Consider the following 16117-nt stretch of genomic DNA (forward strand, 5'->3'; position numbering starts at 1 on the left):
TGTTTTTACAACTCTAATTGCTATGGTAAATTATTCAGGAATTAGAAGATATCCAAGCCATTTGTTGCTTGATAGAGTGGAACCAATCAATAACTAAAGACTGAAGTAGCACAAAAACATCAGAAATAGTTACAAGACAAAAGAATTTGGAAAAAGAACAAATAATCGAAGGATTAGTCTAGTCTGAATGTTGCAATAAGCAGGACGCGATACAGGGTGCATCTGCTAATAATTAATATGAGGCAGGCGTATCATCCATTAACATAAAGCTAGGTAAGAGGTTAAGGGTTAACAGAAAACAAATTCTTGTGGATAAACTTTCTATTTTTTTACATTTGGTAGGAGGTTTCTTCAGTGCTAAATTTATGTCAGTTTTGTGTTGCTTAAAAAAGTTTTAATATTAAGTTTTTGACTCTAACTTATTAGCTTTATGAAGTATCAGTTTACTGACTGTGGGTTTTGTGATCATCAAAGTCAACTGTTAGGCAACAGAAGAACTCAAACCACAGACAATTTGATTCAAGGAAAAGCAAAACCTTTGTAACTGATTCCATCAATATTTAAGTCAATGGTGGCAGTTTATACAGCAACGAAATGCAGTCATGAAAATTTTTATTCATGCCATTTATTTCACATAACCACAAAATGCCAGGCTAAATGCAAAAGTTCACTTCTGTTTAACAAACTTTGTTTATGTGTTTACAGGAGTGGCCTGCATCATCCCCAGTTATATTTATGTTGCCACATGTTTCAGTGAATGTTCCTCCCCCCCTGTGTGTCCCACTCTTCACTGGGGCTAACTAATCTCCTCCACTGACCTATGCAAAGCCACTGACAGATAATAAAGCTCATCTGTGCCTGCTTACAAGGAGAAATTGCGCATTATCCATTATGAGACGCATTCAGCGGGACTCTCTCCGATGCGTTCGACACACCAAAACAAGGAAGTCATCTGCCAGTGGTTTGCATGCAGTGATTGTGATCATTACCAAAGGGGATCTGACTACAGCAGGTAGAGTTGTTTCTCATGGCTCAAAGTGATTGACAGTTAACCGTCTCCTGTTTGTTTTTAAATACTGCACACCTCTTCTTCAGGATAGCTGTTGATAGCTATCATAACATTGTAAAGCTCAGATTGTCATTTTATTTTTACTTCAATGGTATTATATGGCAAGCCAGTGCAAAAATATTGCATAATTGTAAAGTGGAAGGAAAATAAGACATTGTTGTTACGAATAAAACAAATTGAAAGAGTGGCATATGCATTTGTATTCAGTCCCTCTTTAGTTTACACTTTGTAGAACCATCTTTCACCAGCTGCAAGTGAAGAATGTCTCGACCAGCTACATACGTCAAGAGGCTGACATTCTTTCTTAAATTAAAGCTCACTCGAATGGATGTAGAGCCTTGCCCAAAATACTCAATTAGATTATGGACAGAACTTTGACTGGGTCATTCTAACAAACAGCTTTTGATCTAAAATATTTTTGATTAGTGTCTTTCTGGCAGGTGAACCTCCTCTCTGCCATGTTTTCTTCCAGTATTGCTCTGTATTTCGCTCCATCTTTCTCTGCCCAGCTTCCCGATTCCAGTCGAGGAAAAAAAAAAAGGCCTCAACACAATATTATGCTGTCACCAGCATGTTGCATTGTGGGAATGTCTATTCAGGTTTTCTTCCACATTTTCCATTTTGCATTTAGGGTAAAACGATTCCTGTTTGTCTCATCTGATCAGAACACTTTTACGTCTCACTGTAGAGGTGAATTCCTATGACCATGTCTTGGAAAGGTTTAAGTTATGCCATACTACTCCCATGTTTTTTTTGTTTGTTTTTTTTTTTTAAAGTAACAGACCGAACAGTGCTCCTTAAAATATTAAAAACCTGGGCCATGGTTTTCCAACCTAACCCTCAAAAAATGTCCACAGGTCTATATCTGACCAGTCAACTCTGTTCTTTGGTCATAAGCTTCTTTATTCACTGCTGTTCTCTAACAAACATCATAATACTAAAACAGGCAACCGTTTTCTGATTGTTGTATATGATTGGTGTTTGAAAAACACGTGACTTTTTCCTTCCACTTCAAAATTTGTTGTTGTAAGATGACAAAATGTGCAAAAGTGATGTGGTGTGATGATCACTGTCGCATCGAACACAACTGAACGCTTTCATTTTCACTCAAAAGATCATTACAATGTGTGTCCAGCAGAGGGAGTTGTTGAACATTACTTTTTTTTTGTTCACTTGGAGCAAGACGAACTTTGAACACATACTCAGTAATGAGCTTCTCTCTGTCCATCTTACTCAAAAGCAGTGGAATTTGAACATGCTGGTACACATTGCAACATAATTTAACACAACACATGAGTTCAGAACATTTGAGCATTTTTGCGTGAAAACCTGCACAAATAACTCAGTACAGCTACTGCAGTGTAACTGCTTTTGAGTATATGCAAGGGATCTACTGTTCCCTGTCTGTTCACCTGCACCCTGCTGAGTCCTTACTGTCTCCCCTTCCAGACACATGGAGCTGGGCGCCTCATCTGGTGAAACAACCGTCTGCTCTCGGCCAGTTAACACTGGCATCACAGCTTTCACGGCCCCTCTCAGCTCTTTTCAGCATTGTGGTGTACCAAAGCAGATTTACCTTCAATAACCATTTATTAAATCTCTATCCATTAGACTCTGAGGCCTCAAGAGCTGGCTGCATTAAGCCTGATTATGGGATGCCCGGCAGAGGAAAAGGGTCTATGTGTCAAGTGTGTCATCAAGTGATTTATATCCCTGGCTGGAATATCTGTCTTGTCAGTTGAGTGAAAGCTGCAGAGAGGGGAGAGAAGCACTCAGACCTGCACTGATGGAGAATCGTAGGCCTAATTATTTCAAAGTTTGAATTTAGAGGAGACAGTCATGCCTCAGCTTTGTGGCTGAAGCTCATTGAGGATCCCTTTTCTGTGCTAAAGCATTCAAGATGGACACTAAGGGCCAGGCTGGCACTTTTAAAAGATCCTCCCTCAAACGCAGCACATCTGGCTCACAAAAGGTAAGAGGAAGCCTGCAGAAAACAGGTTATTTTCAGTGTTTTTAAAGTTGTCATCTGGAATTGACGTCGCCTGGTTTTAGTAACCTGCAGTCATTTGGAAAATTACTTATACCTCTTGAACTTTTTCACATATTCTCATGCTACAGTCAAAAGTTTATCTTATTAGGATTCCATGCAATAGACAAAAACACAGAAGCTAAAAAATTGTAAAGTGCTAATCAACTCTGACCACATTTCATGTTTCTCCTGAAAACATTAATCAGTCAAATTTCATTTGTATAGCACATTTCAGCAACAAAGCATTTCAAAGTGCTTTAGATCATAAAAATACAAACACACAGTCAACAACATTACATTTTGCACATCAGATGTAATGTCTCCCTACAGCATGATGTTGCCACCGCCACGTTTGGATCGTGTGTTCAAGGTAACATTCAGTGTTAGTTTTCCTCAAAAAAACAGAATTTTCCATGTAGTCTAAAGAAAGGAACTTGTTCTTATGCATTTTCAGATAATAGGTTGAACAGTGTTCCATTAAATGCTCAAAGCTTGGGATACTGATTTCCAATCCAATCTTGCTTAAAAAAAAATCCCTCAGAGATTTCTCCCTGACTTGCCTGCTGTGTTCCTACTTCTCCATGATTCTGTTTGTTCACTAATGTTCTCTAACAAACCTCAGAGGGCTTCACAAAACAGATGTATTTACACTGAGATCATGTCGCACATATTTACTCAATTTATTAACCAGGCGACAGCTGAATGGAAGTTTGTTGTTTTGGGTTTCATATGAGATTTTTTGAATAAATAGGGCTGAATTTAAAAAAAAAAAAAGGCAGACTGCAGCACAAAACACTGGAATCCAGATATGATCACACTTGTTATCACACCAAGAAAACAAAAATAAAAAAACCTTGAGTCTTTCACAGAAATGCAGGTTTGTTCAGGTTACATGGGCAGAAGTATGGCTATAAGGTCAGTATTTTCATCCAAAACCATCTAAAGTCACCATTAAGTGGTGTTTAAAACTGAGCATCTAGTTTCCCCTGAACACAACTTTAATCCTTTAAAATGGTCTGTCTGTGGAGTCATGACAGATTGCAGACTCTTTCTAAACTCTGCTTTCATGTGATTAATATGCTTCAGTTCACATCATTGAAAGCATCTAGCTTGTATATTTTTCATGGACTAACAGAGAGCAAATCAACAAATAAGCCCCCTTTTTTTTTTTTACTGATTTTGTGGAAGAACACAGTCGTGCCAGAATGCCACAAAGACCCCTCGTGGTTTAGAACTATGGTTCATTTCAAGCTTTTTGGATCATTCAGTCAATGTCGAAAAGTTAAACATTAAAGGGTAGATGTGATTATTAGACATTAATGAGAACATACTATGATAAACTATGCTCTTTTTGTGAATATTTTAGCAACCTTTAAATGTTCTGGTGCAACCAAATTAGAATACATTCCTCAAACTTTTTATATGAGGTTTTTGCACTGGGCAAACTTAAACTATGCTCCAAAGTGAACAGTTCTGTGATATTAATAGTATCAAAACTCAACAAAGTACCACGTTCAACGTTTTTTTCTGGTCACATATAATAGTTTGGTTGCTTTCATTGTAGATTTAATTTTCTATTCCAAAATAATCGTAGTTTATGGTGCTTCGCGGTATGGACCACAAATTATTTTTCATCCTTGTCATTTAGAAATTAGGTTTAAAAAAAGTCACAAATTAAAACAATGAGGGCAGATGTCGTGCTTGTTGGGAGCATTAGCCACAGGTTCTGCATCACCAAGCACATTCATCTAAGCGTGCTCAGACTATATTACCCTGTTGCCATTAATGAAATTAGGAAAGCGTTCATCTCTATTCATCCTATTCTGAGAAAAAGGTTCAGCTTGCAGTATGAAAGAAAGAAAGAAGTACATCCACAAAGCCTCTAGCCTGACGGTCGGCGAAATTGTGAGATAAATTTTCATGAACAAATTAATCGCTTCCATTGTTCAAATACACAAGGGCAGGACAGTCAGTGGAAATTTGATTAACAAACCCAGTGATTTTCAGCCTCATATGACTGTGTGTGATGTAAGAGTCAGGCTCAGGTCAGGTGAGGGCCGAAGAGCGTTAAAAAGCTTAAGGGCTCACATCCTGAGAATGAGGTTTCACTGTTTCAGGCCGAGGCACAGCAGGCTCTTTGTGTGAAGAAAGCTCATGAAAATTAAAACAATCTTTAAAAGTGGCAGCATTACAGAAAGGTTCCTTAATGCTAAACAAAAGCAATATGGTTGTTGTACTCAACTTTTATAAACTAAAATTATTTTGTTCTAATGAAAAACAATAATAAAAAAAAGGAACTTTTAGATGAAATTTGAAGGTTTGCAATAGGATTAAACAATTCAACTAATCATTAAATGAAAATCAGATTACATTATCTGGAGCACATGACAAATTTGGATGACCTAATAAAGCACGCAGAAAAATACTGATATAAACTCAAGATTCATTGAATAGAAATAAGCATTTTCAGCCTAGTCAAACTTTATATATACAGGTGTAAAATGCATTACATTTATGTATATTGTGGGAAACTACTTGTATGTTGTCACACAAACATGCCCCTGTGTTATTTATCTGAAAGCTGAATGAATGCTGAAGAGAAAGTTAAACTGATGCTCCATCACACACACTTTAACTGCAATGGTGTTGCACATCCATAGCTTCTCGAAATATCTAGACATCATATCCTTCAGGAAAGGAGACAGGTTTTGTGTTCCAGAGGTTAAAGTGTTTTGGCGGGGAAAGTGTAAAAGAACCTTGAAAACAAAAGTAAATACCTGGTGAAGATGTTGGCTGCAGCTGGTAAAAGTCTCATTAGTAACAGTGAACTAATCACATGGGCTAACAAGAAGAAGAAGATTACGGTCTATGGATGGACTAAGGAACAAAAGAGAAAATGTCTAGAGAAACAACTCTAGGGCATAATGATCCTCTTTACATTTGCTGGAAAAAAATTGGAAGGTTGTAAATCTGAGAATATCATATGTAGTGGGGAGCAAACAGGTGGCAGCATAATGCCATGTTGTGGTGGTCTTTTAATTGAGGTCTATGGTTCACGTCACAAAATAATGGTGCCATAGAAAGGATATTATGTAGAGATACTGTAGAAACAGGAGCCAGGAAGTAAAAACTTGGCCCCGAGTTAATTTTACCAATGGACAATGACCATAACCATGCAATCAAATTAGCTACAAAGTGATTCAAAGACAACAAAGGGAATGTTTTTGAAGTGTTCATTGCAAAGTCCTGATCTCTGTTACAGAAGATTTCTAGACAGGTCTGAAAAGTGTGTGTGTGACTCTATTCCACCAATTTTGCCAGAAGGAATGAGAGGAAACCCCAGAAACCTACTGAAAGAAGCTTAAGGAAGGAAACCCAGAACATTTAACTCAAGTTACACAGTTAAGAGAAAATTCAAAGAAAATGTATTAAAGCTTCAGAATTTGGAGAATGTCTATCTCCACAAGATTGGACTGAAAAATGTCCAGTCTTGAGTTTTTAACACAATTCCATCAAAGAATATAATATACTGGATATTTTCAACAAATTACAGTTTTATAAATTATCTTTGTCATGAATGACATTAGAAAAGGACTAGTTATAAATATTCTTCAAAATAGGAAAGAAAGGAGAACAGAGTATTTTGTGTTGACAAGCTGTAAGTTTAACAAGTAGTAGCTAGCAGCAGATCTAAAAATAAACTTTCATGTAAAAAATGTAATTTCACTGCTTAAATTAGTTTTTTTTTTTTTTTTTATCTATCTTTACTCCAAAAATACAAACCACTATATAGTTTATCTGAGATTGGCTGTAATTCTCCTAAATGTTTACATAAAAGCAAAATAACAACTGAAAACTGTTGTGCATCCTCCCCCCCTTACATTCCATATTTTCACCATTTTCCACTTAAAAGCTTTTTTCATAGGTCATAAATACGCCTTTATCAACACATCAGTACTTTCAGATTGCGTACTTAGAGAATATCTCAAAATTCAGTTATTTTCTGTTTTTATGATTTCATTTATTTCTGCCTTTCTATCTTTGGTGGAAAAACAGCAGCTCTAAAACATGTCTTATGACTCCTCTGACTCTTGGGGATAATCAGTGACATGTCGGACTCGTGACGCCTAAATGGATTTTCAGACTCTGGAGGACAATGAGTTCATTTACAAGCAGGGCCGTCTAAAATCAGCCTGCCTCACAGCGAGAACCAATTTGCCAAACCGAAGTTTCAAAATCGGAGAAATGTAAAAATCATTACAAAAATCTTCTACCCTTAAGTCAATCCTTGTAAAAGAAAGCTTTTTATGTGTCCAGCACATTTATTACAACTGTGTTTTATTTGTGCCACAGCTCATTAAGCTCTAACCCCATTGCCAATCAAAGCTGAGCAATTAGTTTTTTATCTTACACTTCAGTGGGATCCCGATAGCAACTTGAAATGAATCAGTACAACTTGTTCAAATGGCTTTTAGGGGTTCAATGGTGCAATTGTAGCTTCACTGAAACAAATTTGCTGCTAAGCTGTGGGTCAGGAGACCAACACCATGTGATTTCAATAAAAAAAAAAAGAAGAAGAGAATGGATGGCATGCTGCCTATGTGGCCTGTATGTGTTTGAAAATGTACAGAAAATCTACAATTTGTAAGTGAGTGAGGAAAAAAAGTTATGGAGAAACATGTGAGGGCTATTAATGGGGTCAGGGGTCACAGTTTCAAGAGAACAAAATAATTATCCGTACAACCTATAAAACTCTAGTTTTATAGTTTTTAATATTCATCTCTTTCAACAAACATGAACTTACCATGTTCAACTTGCACAACTTTCCTTATGTTTTAGGCAAATATCTTCCCAGAAAAGCGTGCGCTCCAGAATGAATGTTGGGTTTTGTTTCGACGCTAGCGTTAAGTCTCGACTACTTGCTTGGTGTGACACAATCTGTTCCTGCGACGTCTAAATTCTCCAGGGTCTTTGCTGGCTAAGTGCTAAAGGCAAGCTCCTAACGAGGGCAGCAGTTTTGCTGGCCGACTGGATTCTGGCTTTAGTTTCTGTGGTTAATGAGTTTAAATAAGCTGAAATAAATGCGTCATTACTCGCCAAATATCCCCTTCTGAAAATGCGCTTTACTTTTGCTGTGCTGAAATGAACAACGGCTTGAACTTGAGCAGGACAAAAAACAGGTGAACTCTGTGGATGTTGGGGCTCTCTCACGCTGTATTTTCTATCGTCAGCTCGGTCGGGCTCGAACTGCTCTCTTTAGCCATAAAAGGGGCTCGTATGAGAGTGTTGACAGAATACATTTAATGCAGGATTGCTCGAGGTTTTTAACCTCATTTCACCTTCTTTTGCCATGGTTTAAAGCACATTCTTTGTAACACAAAGTGAACAGGATAATTAAAAAGCCTGATTGTTTTTATAACAAGTTAACAATCAGAAAAGGCTGGTGTGGATCTGTGTTTAGTCGGCCATGTTCTGTTTGTAAAAGAACAAGGCGACCAGTGGTTGTAAGTTGAGTAAATGTGACCAAACTCAAGGGGTGTGAATAGATTTGCTTTTTTTTTTTTTTTTCACTTGTCTCCATAAAAATGTGGTGTGTGGAAATAGAGATTAACTGCAATTAGCATTGACTGACCTTGCCCCCGTCTGGAAACCAGTCATTCTTTAACAAGGTGTCCCACAAAAGTATGTCTGCATCCAATTCTCCCAATTATGCAAATGAAGTTGAAATCAAGAGAGTTTTGGGGGGAGTGAGGGAAGGGCTGGTAATGAGGGGGGGTTGAAGATTTTCAGATGAAAACTTGAAGAGTCTCTGACCAACTAGTTTAGGCGTTCTGTGCCGTCTTCCCCAGACACATGCACAAGATCATCCACAGAAGTGCAGGGGGGAAACAAAGAAATGAGGTTTAAACAAATTGGGAGATTAGGGGCTGGTTATCAAAGTAGATTTATTGTGCCTTGTTTCAAGCCAAGGATGAAAATACCCCGTGGGCATGCAGAAGGGGGTCATGGGACTCCCAAAAGGATTACCTTGAACTGGAGTCATGGGACTTGGGCGAACAAAGACCTTGCTCACATGCTCATCATATTAGGCTGCCCTCATAAAGTGAAGAAGTTTCATGTCCAGTGGGATTCAATGGGAGAGCTTGGCAGGGTATGCAGCACGAGAGGAAGGCTCAACCAAAGGAGCAGCAGACTTCTCTTCACATCTCAAACCCTAACGTGTTGTAGTACCGGAGAGGGGGACTGTAAGGCTACAACAGAGGGCTGCATGTAAGTGTATTTACAAACCTAATTTATAACAATATTTCAGAAATACCTAATAGACTGGGAGGTAATTTGCTCTGCAGACCCTGAAGAGTGAATTCAGACGAGTTAAATATGAGCGGGCAGCACAGCAGGAGCTCTGGTTGTTTAATGACGCATGATAAGACTGCAAGCCAAGGCGATTCAGAGGGAGAGAAAAATAAGATGGAAAAGGCAACAGTAAAATACAACGGGTTGCTGATAAGCAGACGGAATACCTTTTGTTTCAATGACAAAAATAAAACTAATAAAACATTATGTTTCCACTGGTTTAGAAGATCTAAACAAAGTGTGGGAAGAATTAAACTAAAAGGCTCAACCTTTTAAATGTTTAATACATGTGAGTTTGAGGTGAGAGCGGTTTGTGTCTGCAGAACTTGTGACAAGTCACAAGACACCAGCAGAGTTTGTGCATGGCCTCTAATTCATTCTCATGCGACTCAGTTGGAGATGCTTTCACATAATTTAATACCTTCTGTTCTGCCTGAATTTTTATTTCTAATTGATTGGAAGGTATGGCAGCAGATTATTCAGCAGATTTGACTGGAATGCAACTGTTATAAAAAGCTCTTGGGAAGGGGGCTGGGAGGGTTGAAGAAAGATGGAAAGAAAACATGCATCGTGTTCTGGGAAACTTTGATCCACCCTGGAGAACAAGAAATGTGTGGGATACTTCTTTTTTAACTTGTATCAAGTTCTCACTCTGCAACACTCTGCGCTATTAAAAGAAAACGGACTGGTTTTCTTCTAAGCTGGAGCCACTGGACCGAAATCCACCACTAACTATATTCACTCTATTTCAGGCTGAAATATTTTCTCCTGTCAGTGATTTATGCGTTCTTTGCACATTTCAAACTATCAGCATCTTTTAGCCAGGGATTACAACTAAGAGGATTTGGAAAGTGCAACTTAAATTCAGACAGATCGCTGAGGCTGATCTCCTGGGGAAGCAATGATAAAGCTCGTAATGCTCACTTAGGTTCTGTCACGTTTTGTCTTCGCAGGCACAGAAAGCTTGGATTGAGAGGACATTCCTGAAAAGGGAATGTGTTCACATATTTCCCAGCAAGGACCCAACCAGGTAAGAAAAAAATAATAATAATAAAAAATAATTATGTGACAAGTCAGATTTTCAACAAGGATTTGCAATTATTTACAAATGTTTAGATCAGTAATTCTTAAATTTGGTGTCATGGAAAAGGAAGAGTGTGGCATTATAATTCTTCACATAAATTCAATGATATCAAACAATGTTTATGCTGTAAAAAAACAGTTCTTAAGAATGAATACAATCAAAATTATTGGCTGTTGATCTTGTTCAGAAGAGTTGAATAGAATAAAATAAGAAATCTTGTCCATTGTAAGTTTGTTGGTCAGAAGCTGATATGTAATAAAAGACATTCATAAAAGACAATGAACCTTAACCCTCACCTGTAATAATAATAAGGAATTCATATTTATCTAATTCTACATACTTCTATTTTTTTGTTAGAAATATGTTCTCTGTATTGTTTTTCTAAATTATTTAGTGCTCATTAAGCTCAAAGTACCGTTATTGGAGATTTTACAAACTTACTTATTGCCTGGTGTGCTGCTGACGAGCAGTGCACATTTTTCAAAGAAAATGAAAAAAGACACGTTCAGGAAAAGCCCCTTTTAAACAGGTGATTTCTCTCACAAGTCTTTGAGGGGAAAAAAAGTCAAAGCATTTCTTAATTCACAAGGAATGCATCTGTTGCAGATGTGCCTGTGGTCAGCTGGTGACGCAACACGTGGCCATCCCTCCTGGTGCCAATTCCATAGCAGAGGCGACCCCACTGGTGCAAATCGAGACACCGAATGATAAGTGGAGTGTGGTGAAGCACACCAGGACCTACCCTACAGACTCTTATGGGATCATTGAGTTTCAGGGAGGAGGATTCATCAACAAGGCAATGGTGAGTGAGTTGAGATTTTCCCCATTTGTCACGCAGCTTAAAGCAAACACAACCGGCTGAAATGATTTTCTTCCACAGTACATTCGAGTCTCTTATGACACCAAGCCTGACAACCTCCTGCATCTGATGGTGAAGGACTGGCAGCTGGAGCTGCCCACGCTGCTCATTTCGGTGCATGGGGGTCTCCAGAACTTTGATCTCCAACCCAAACTCAAGCAAGTGTTTGGCAAAGGCCTGATAAAAGCAGCCGTCACCACTGGAGCTTGGATCTTCACGGGCGGAGTGAACACAGGTTATTCTAATGCTTTTACTGTTTGCTAAATAAATACCAGATTGCGACATTAGAAGATTACCTTGACTCTAAAATGTCATTGCATAACATCTCTGCTGCAATTTCCTGAGGGAAGAGGTTTATCAAGCACACTGTCACAGATTTAAGCTCTATAATTAGAACCATTGCTTGGAAATTTAGCACAAATTGCAATTTGTGTGGATTTCGCCAAAGTATGTCCCATGACGAAGCTCCGTGAGGTTTCTGGAAAAAGATTTTATTCATTGCAATCTGTTTTGCTAATCTTACTTTAGGCGTGATCCGTCACGTTGGGGATGCCTTAAAGGACCATTCATCCAAGTCGCGAGGGAAGGTGTGTGCAATAGGGATTGCTCCTTGGGGCATCTTGGAGAACAAAGAGGATCTCATTGGAAAAGATGTAAGAGCAGAATTTCTTTCTTTGTTTCTTTGATAGCTCTGTTTGACATTTTTCTCTCCGTTGCTTTTCTAGGTGACCAGACCCTATCAATCGATGGCAAACCCACTGAGTAAGCTGGCAGTGCTCAACAGCAGCCATTCTCATTTCATCCTCACCGACAACGGAACCTGTGGGAAGTATGGCTCTGAGGTCAAACTCCGTCGACTGTTGGAGAAGCACATCTCCTTGCAGAAGATCAACACTCGTAAGCAGGGATGGATTCAGGAGATCGTGGGCCTCTTGGCCAGAGATTATGTACATGTCCCAGTGGTGCATCCAAATTATCTTAGATTGGTAGTTAACTATTATTTTTTAATGTCTTTAGCCTTTGTTCACATAAAAAGAAATTCTAAACACCTGTGTTCTGTCTAGAAATGTCATTCATGCAAAAACATTGACCTAGAATATTGTAACTTTACAAATCCTGAATGTAACACTGTTAATAAAATACACAGAGATAAAAGAAGAGGGCGTGGTGCATACATCAACGCTCTGTTGTCACAGCTGGTTTGCTTGGGGATGAGTTTGAGGATTTAGATAAAAACCCAACAGACTGACAGAGGTCACACAAATGTGGGCTTATGTGCAGAACTTGCGAGTGTGAGCGAGGTTCTTAAAGGACAAGTTGTTGGAGAGCTCCCCTGTGACCCGTGGGCTTCCCTTTGTCATCCTATGCCTGGAACTTCAATAAGGCAGGGACAGCAAAGGGATGCTCAGCTGTCACCACTGACTTCACTCCCTTCTTCCTCCATCACATGAAATTCTGTTTCTTTTTCTTTAGTGTCCGAGTTGACTAGTTGGACAAACTCTTTGTCTTCATGTGTTCCAGGTTTGGGTCAGGGTGTTCCTCTTGTGTGCTTGATAGTGGAGGGAGGTCCCAATGTCATTTCCATCACCTTAGAGAGCCTAAGGGATGAGCCTCCCATCCCCGTGGTGGTCTGCGATGGCAGCGGCCGCGCCTCAGACATCATATCCTTCGCACACAAGTTCTCAGAGGATGGAGGGTGAGGTCTCAGATAATTCGTCTCTCGCAACGCCTTGGTGGTATTCTCGGGTCAAAGAAGTTTTAAATATGATTTATCAATCCTCTCCTGAAGCCTGGTTAACGATGATGTCCGAGACCAGCTCTTAGTCACAATCCAGAAGACGTTTAATTATAGCAAAAGCCAGTCTCAGCAGATCCTGCTCATGGTAATGGAGTGCATGAAAAAAAGGGAGTTGGTGAGTAACAGCGAAGGTATTATTCATGTTTGAAATCATCTTTCATGTGGGAATGTTGTGTGTTTGTCACATAATAAACATTTCTGAAATCATCCAGTGTCCATTGTCATTCATGTATCCATCTCACTCATCTGTGTATATCTCCATTAACAGTGTGAATAAACAAATTTTGTTTTTAGCTTTTTGGATCATGTCGGCAATTAAATCCTTTTTCTAAAATCATTTGCAAATATATTTATATCCCTTTAACTTCTTCACATTTTATGACTTTACAACCAAAATCTTCACCATATTTAAGACAACATTTGCGATACATTCAATGTTATGCAGTACTTTGAAGTTGAGGCAAAAAATGAGACATGGTTTTCCAAGCTTTTTACAACTAAAGATCTGAAAAGCATATCATGAATTTGCATTCAGCCTAAATAAAATCCAGTGCAACCAAATGACATCAGAGGTCACTTAGTTAGTGAACAGACTCCACTTAGACACAATTCAAAAACTGCTGCGATGTAAAAGCCTCATGGGTTTTGATAGAGAACGTTATTGAACAATCGTAGAAGATTGTGCCAAGACCAAAACTCAACTTTGTGCCCAACTTACAAAGCTATGCAGCAGGGAAATGAAAGCTGGGCAGAAAATATGTTGGAGGATGCAAAAGTCTTAAGCAGTGGTGAAGGTTCACCTTCCACCAGAGAATTGACCTTTAACACAGAGCCTATTTAAGTTTTACAATGGCCAAGTCAAAATTAAGACTTAAACCCAATCAAGAATTTGTGGCAAGGCTTGAAATTTGTTAGTTTCAAGCATTTTCCTTCCCCTGAGATTAAGCTCTTTTGCAAAGAAGAATAAAGAAAGCTTTTAGGTTCTAGATGTGCAACGCTGTAAGAGACACTCAAAATACTTGCAGCTGTAATCAGTCTTACATGAGCCCCCATACCCTCCAAAAAATAAAATGCAATTAAGTATGTGATTGTACCTTATCAAATGTGGGAAAAAGTTCAAAGGATATATGAACACCTTTCCAGGACCCTGAATGTAGCATTGACCAGGCTTGGAATATGCACTAGATTAATCATAATTATAAAAATGTTCGCAAAACACATTTTTCAAAAATGGCATCTGGAGCAGAATCCTCACAAGTGATGCGATGAGGATTACCCAGCATATAAAGCCTTGATAAACCATATAGATCTAGATGAGGAAGATCAGTGCACACTCCGTCTTGCTTGGTGGAAGCGCTTAGTTTATGTTTTCATAGAAAGCATGTTGCACACAGATACAGGAGAGGTTCTATGTCGCTAATCCTCCCTTGGCTTTCAGAGTGGTATCACTCCTCCGACACACTCTGATGTTTTAGGCTGCATAATTCTCCGACAGACCAGGATAAGCAACTTTAACAGCTTTTCCAAGGATCATAGCACTGTAGGATATCCACAATCTGATGCTGCAATGTTTTAAGCGCAGGTGAAAGTGTGTTGACCTGATACAATCCTTCCATTCTATGATAAGTGCACCACTTGAAGCAGCTGGATTAAACTGATGAAAAAGCAAAAATAGTGAGACACTTTTATCGAATAAGCAAACGCAGACAAAAGAACTGACAATTGAATGGACAAGAAAAATGTTTACAGTGTTTAAACTGTTGTGTGATGCTTATTGTTAACCTATCTCGTGGCTTGGTGTGCAGTGTCAGTGTTCAGGCAAGTCTAATTCAATCTGCTATGAATGCATGTGACAGAATGGTCTGCATAATATTGTTGGACACAGCTGAATCTTTAACAAAGCGAGGGCTATTCCTCCTTGCTGAGAAAAGTGGCTCCTTGTTTTCATAACGATGGACAAAGAATGTAGAAGTCTGGAGTTCTGGTTAAAACCAGAAGTGGGTGGGAAAATAATTTCCAGAAAAATTATAAACTCTAAGGTAATTTAGTTCTGTTTTCTGTTGAACCATTATTAAACTCTCTTTTTCTCCTTTCCTGCATGTAGATCACTGTTTTTCGAATGGGTTCTGAGGGGCAGCAGGATATTGAAATGGCTATTCTGACTGCCTTGTTAAAAGGTATTCTAGTGTTGGTCAATTACTTTTCTACAAATCCAAAGTCAGAGCAGCCATCTTCCCAGACATTTTAGACTACTTAATCCTTCATTCAAATGATGCACCAACCGAGTATCGTCTGAGCTGAAAATATTTAGTTAGGTTACAATATCCTCAGAAACACTTGAGACTTGCCAAACACTTCCAGCTTTAACTCACAATTGGGATCAAATGTAACCAGTGGATATTTTACATTAAGATTCAGTATTTGGTTACATAAAATTGCTGTTTGGCAATTTGGCCATATTAAAAAAAAAAAATATGAATGGTTTCAAGTTTTAAAATTAGCAGTCCTGAATCATGTTGACCTGTGCTGCAATTGCAGAATAACTTCACAGCAATATTTTTTTTATTACTGCAGGCAGCATTGACCTGTTTCTTACAGGTTCTCTTTGCTTTTGATTGTTTGTTTGCATCAGGCACTAATGCATCCGCAGCAGACCAGCTCAGTCTGGCCCTGGCCTGGAACCGAGTGGATATTGCCCGCAATCACATTTTCGTTTACGGGCACAACTTACCAGTGAGTGGTCTGTGTATATTAACCAATCAATACAAAATGTTCCACAGCAGCGACGCTGATTATTATACATGGCATTTAAGACATGAAATATGGATAGGATGTGGACGAAAAGGGAAACAGCCTTAAGCAGGGTAGATGAAAGCTCAGTGAAGAGAGCTTTTTTTCTGTTAAAGATAGACTGGTGAGATATA

At 38.7% G+C, this 16117-nt stretch overlaps 1 protein-coding gene across 3 annotated transcripts; it reads left to right on the top strand.

Moving 5' to 3' along the window:
• The first annotated feature begins 876 nt into the window (after positions 1-876).
• Positions 877-13400, top strand: LOC103141230 (transient receptor potential cation channel subfamily M member 1-like). Of its 3 annotated transcripts, none has more exons than XM_016673713.1 (9): positions 877-1012; positions 2962-3041; positions 10406-10482; positions 11143-11338; positions 11417-11630; positions 11924-12048; positions 12121-12292; positions 12917-13091; positions 13185-13400. In XM_016673713.1, the coding sequence occupies exons 1-9, from the start codon at positions 892-894 to the stop codon at positions 13339-13341; spliced, it is 1317 nt and encodes a 438-aa protein (XP_016529199.1). In that variant the 5' UTR covers positions 877-891; the 3' UTR covers positions 13342-13400. The 3 variants fall into 3 exon arrangements, with proteins under 3 accessions (XP_016529199.1, XP_007556838.2, XP_016529200.1); XM_016673714.1 differs by lacking the exon at positions 877-1012 and adding an exon at positions 2841-2865; XM_007556776.2 differs by having other exon boundaries at positions 12917-13278.
• Positions 13401-16117: the final 2717 nt, after the last annotated feature.

The sequence above is a fragment of the Poecilia formosa genome, unplaced genomic scaffold, assembly GCF_000485575.1.
Source record: "Poecilia formosa unplaced genomic scaffold, Poecilia_formosa-5.1.2 Scaffold81, whole genome shotgun sequence".
Taxonomy (NCBI): Eukaryota; Metazoa; Chordata; class Actinopteri; order Cyprinodontiformes; family Poeciliidae; genus Poecilia; species Poecilia formosa.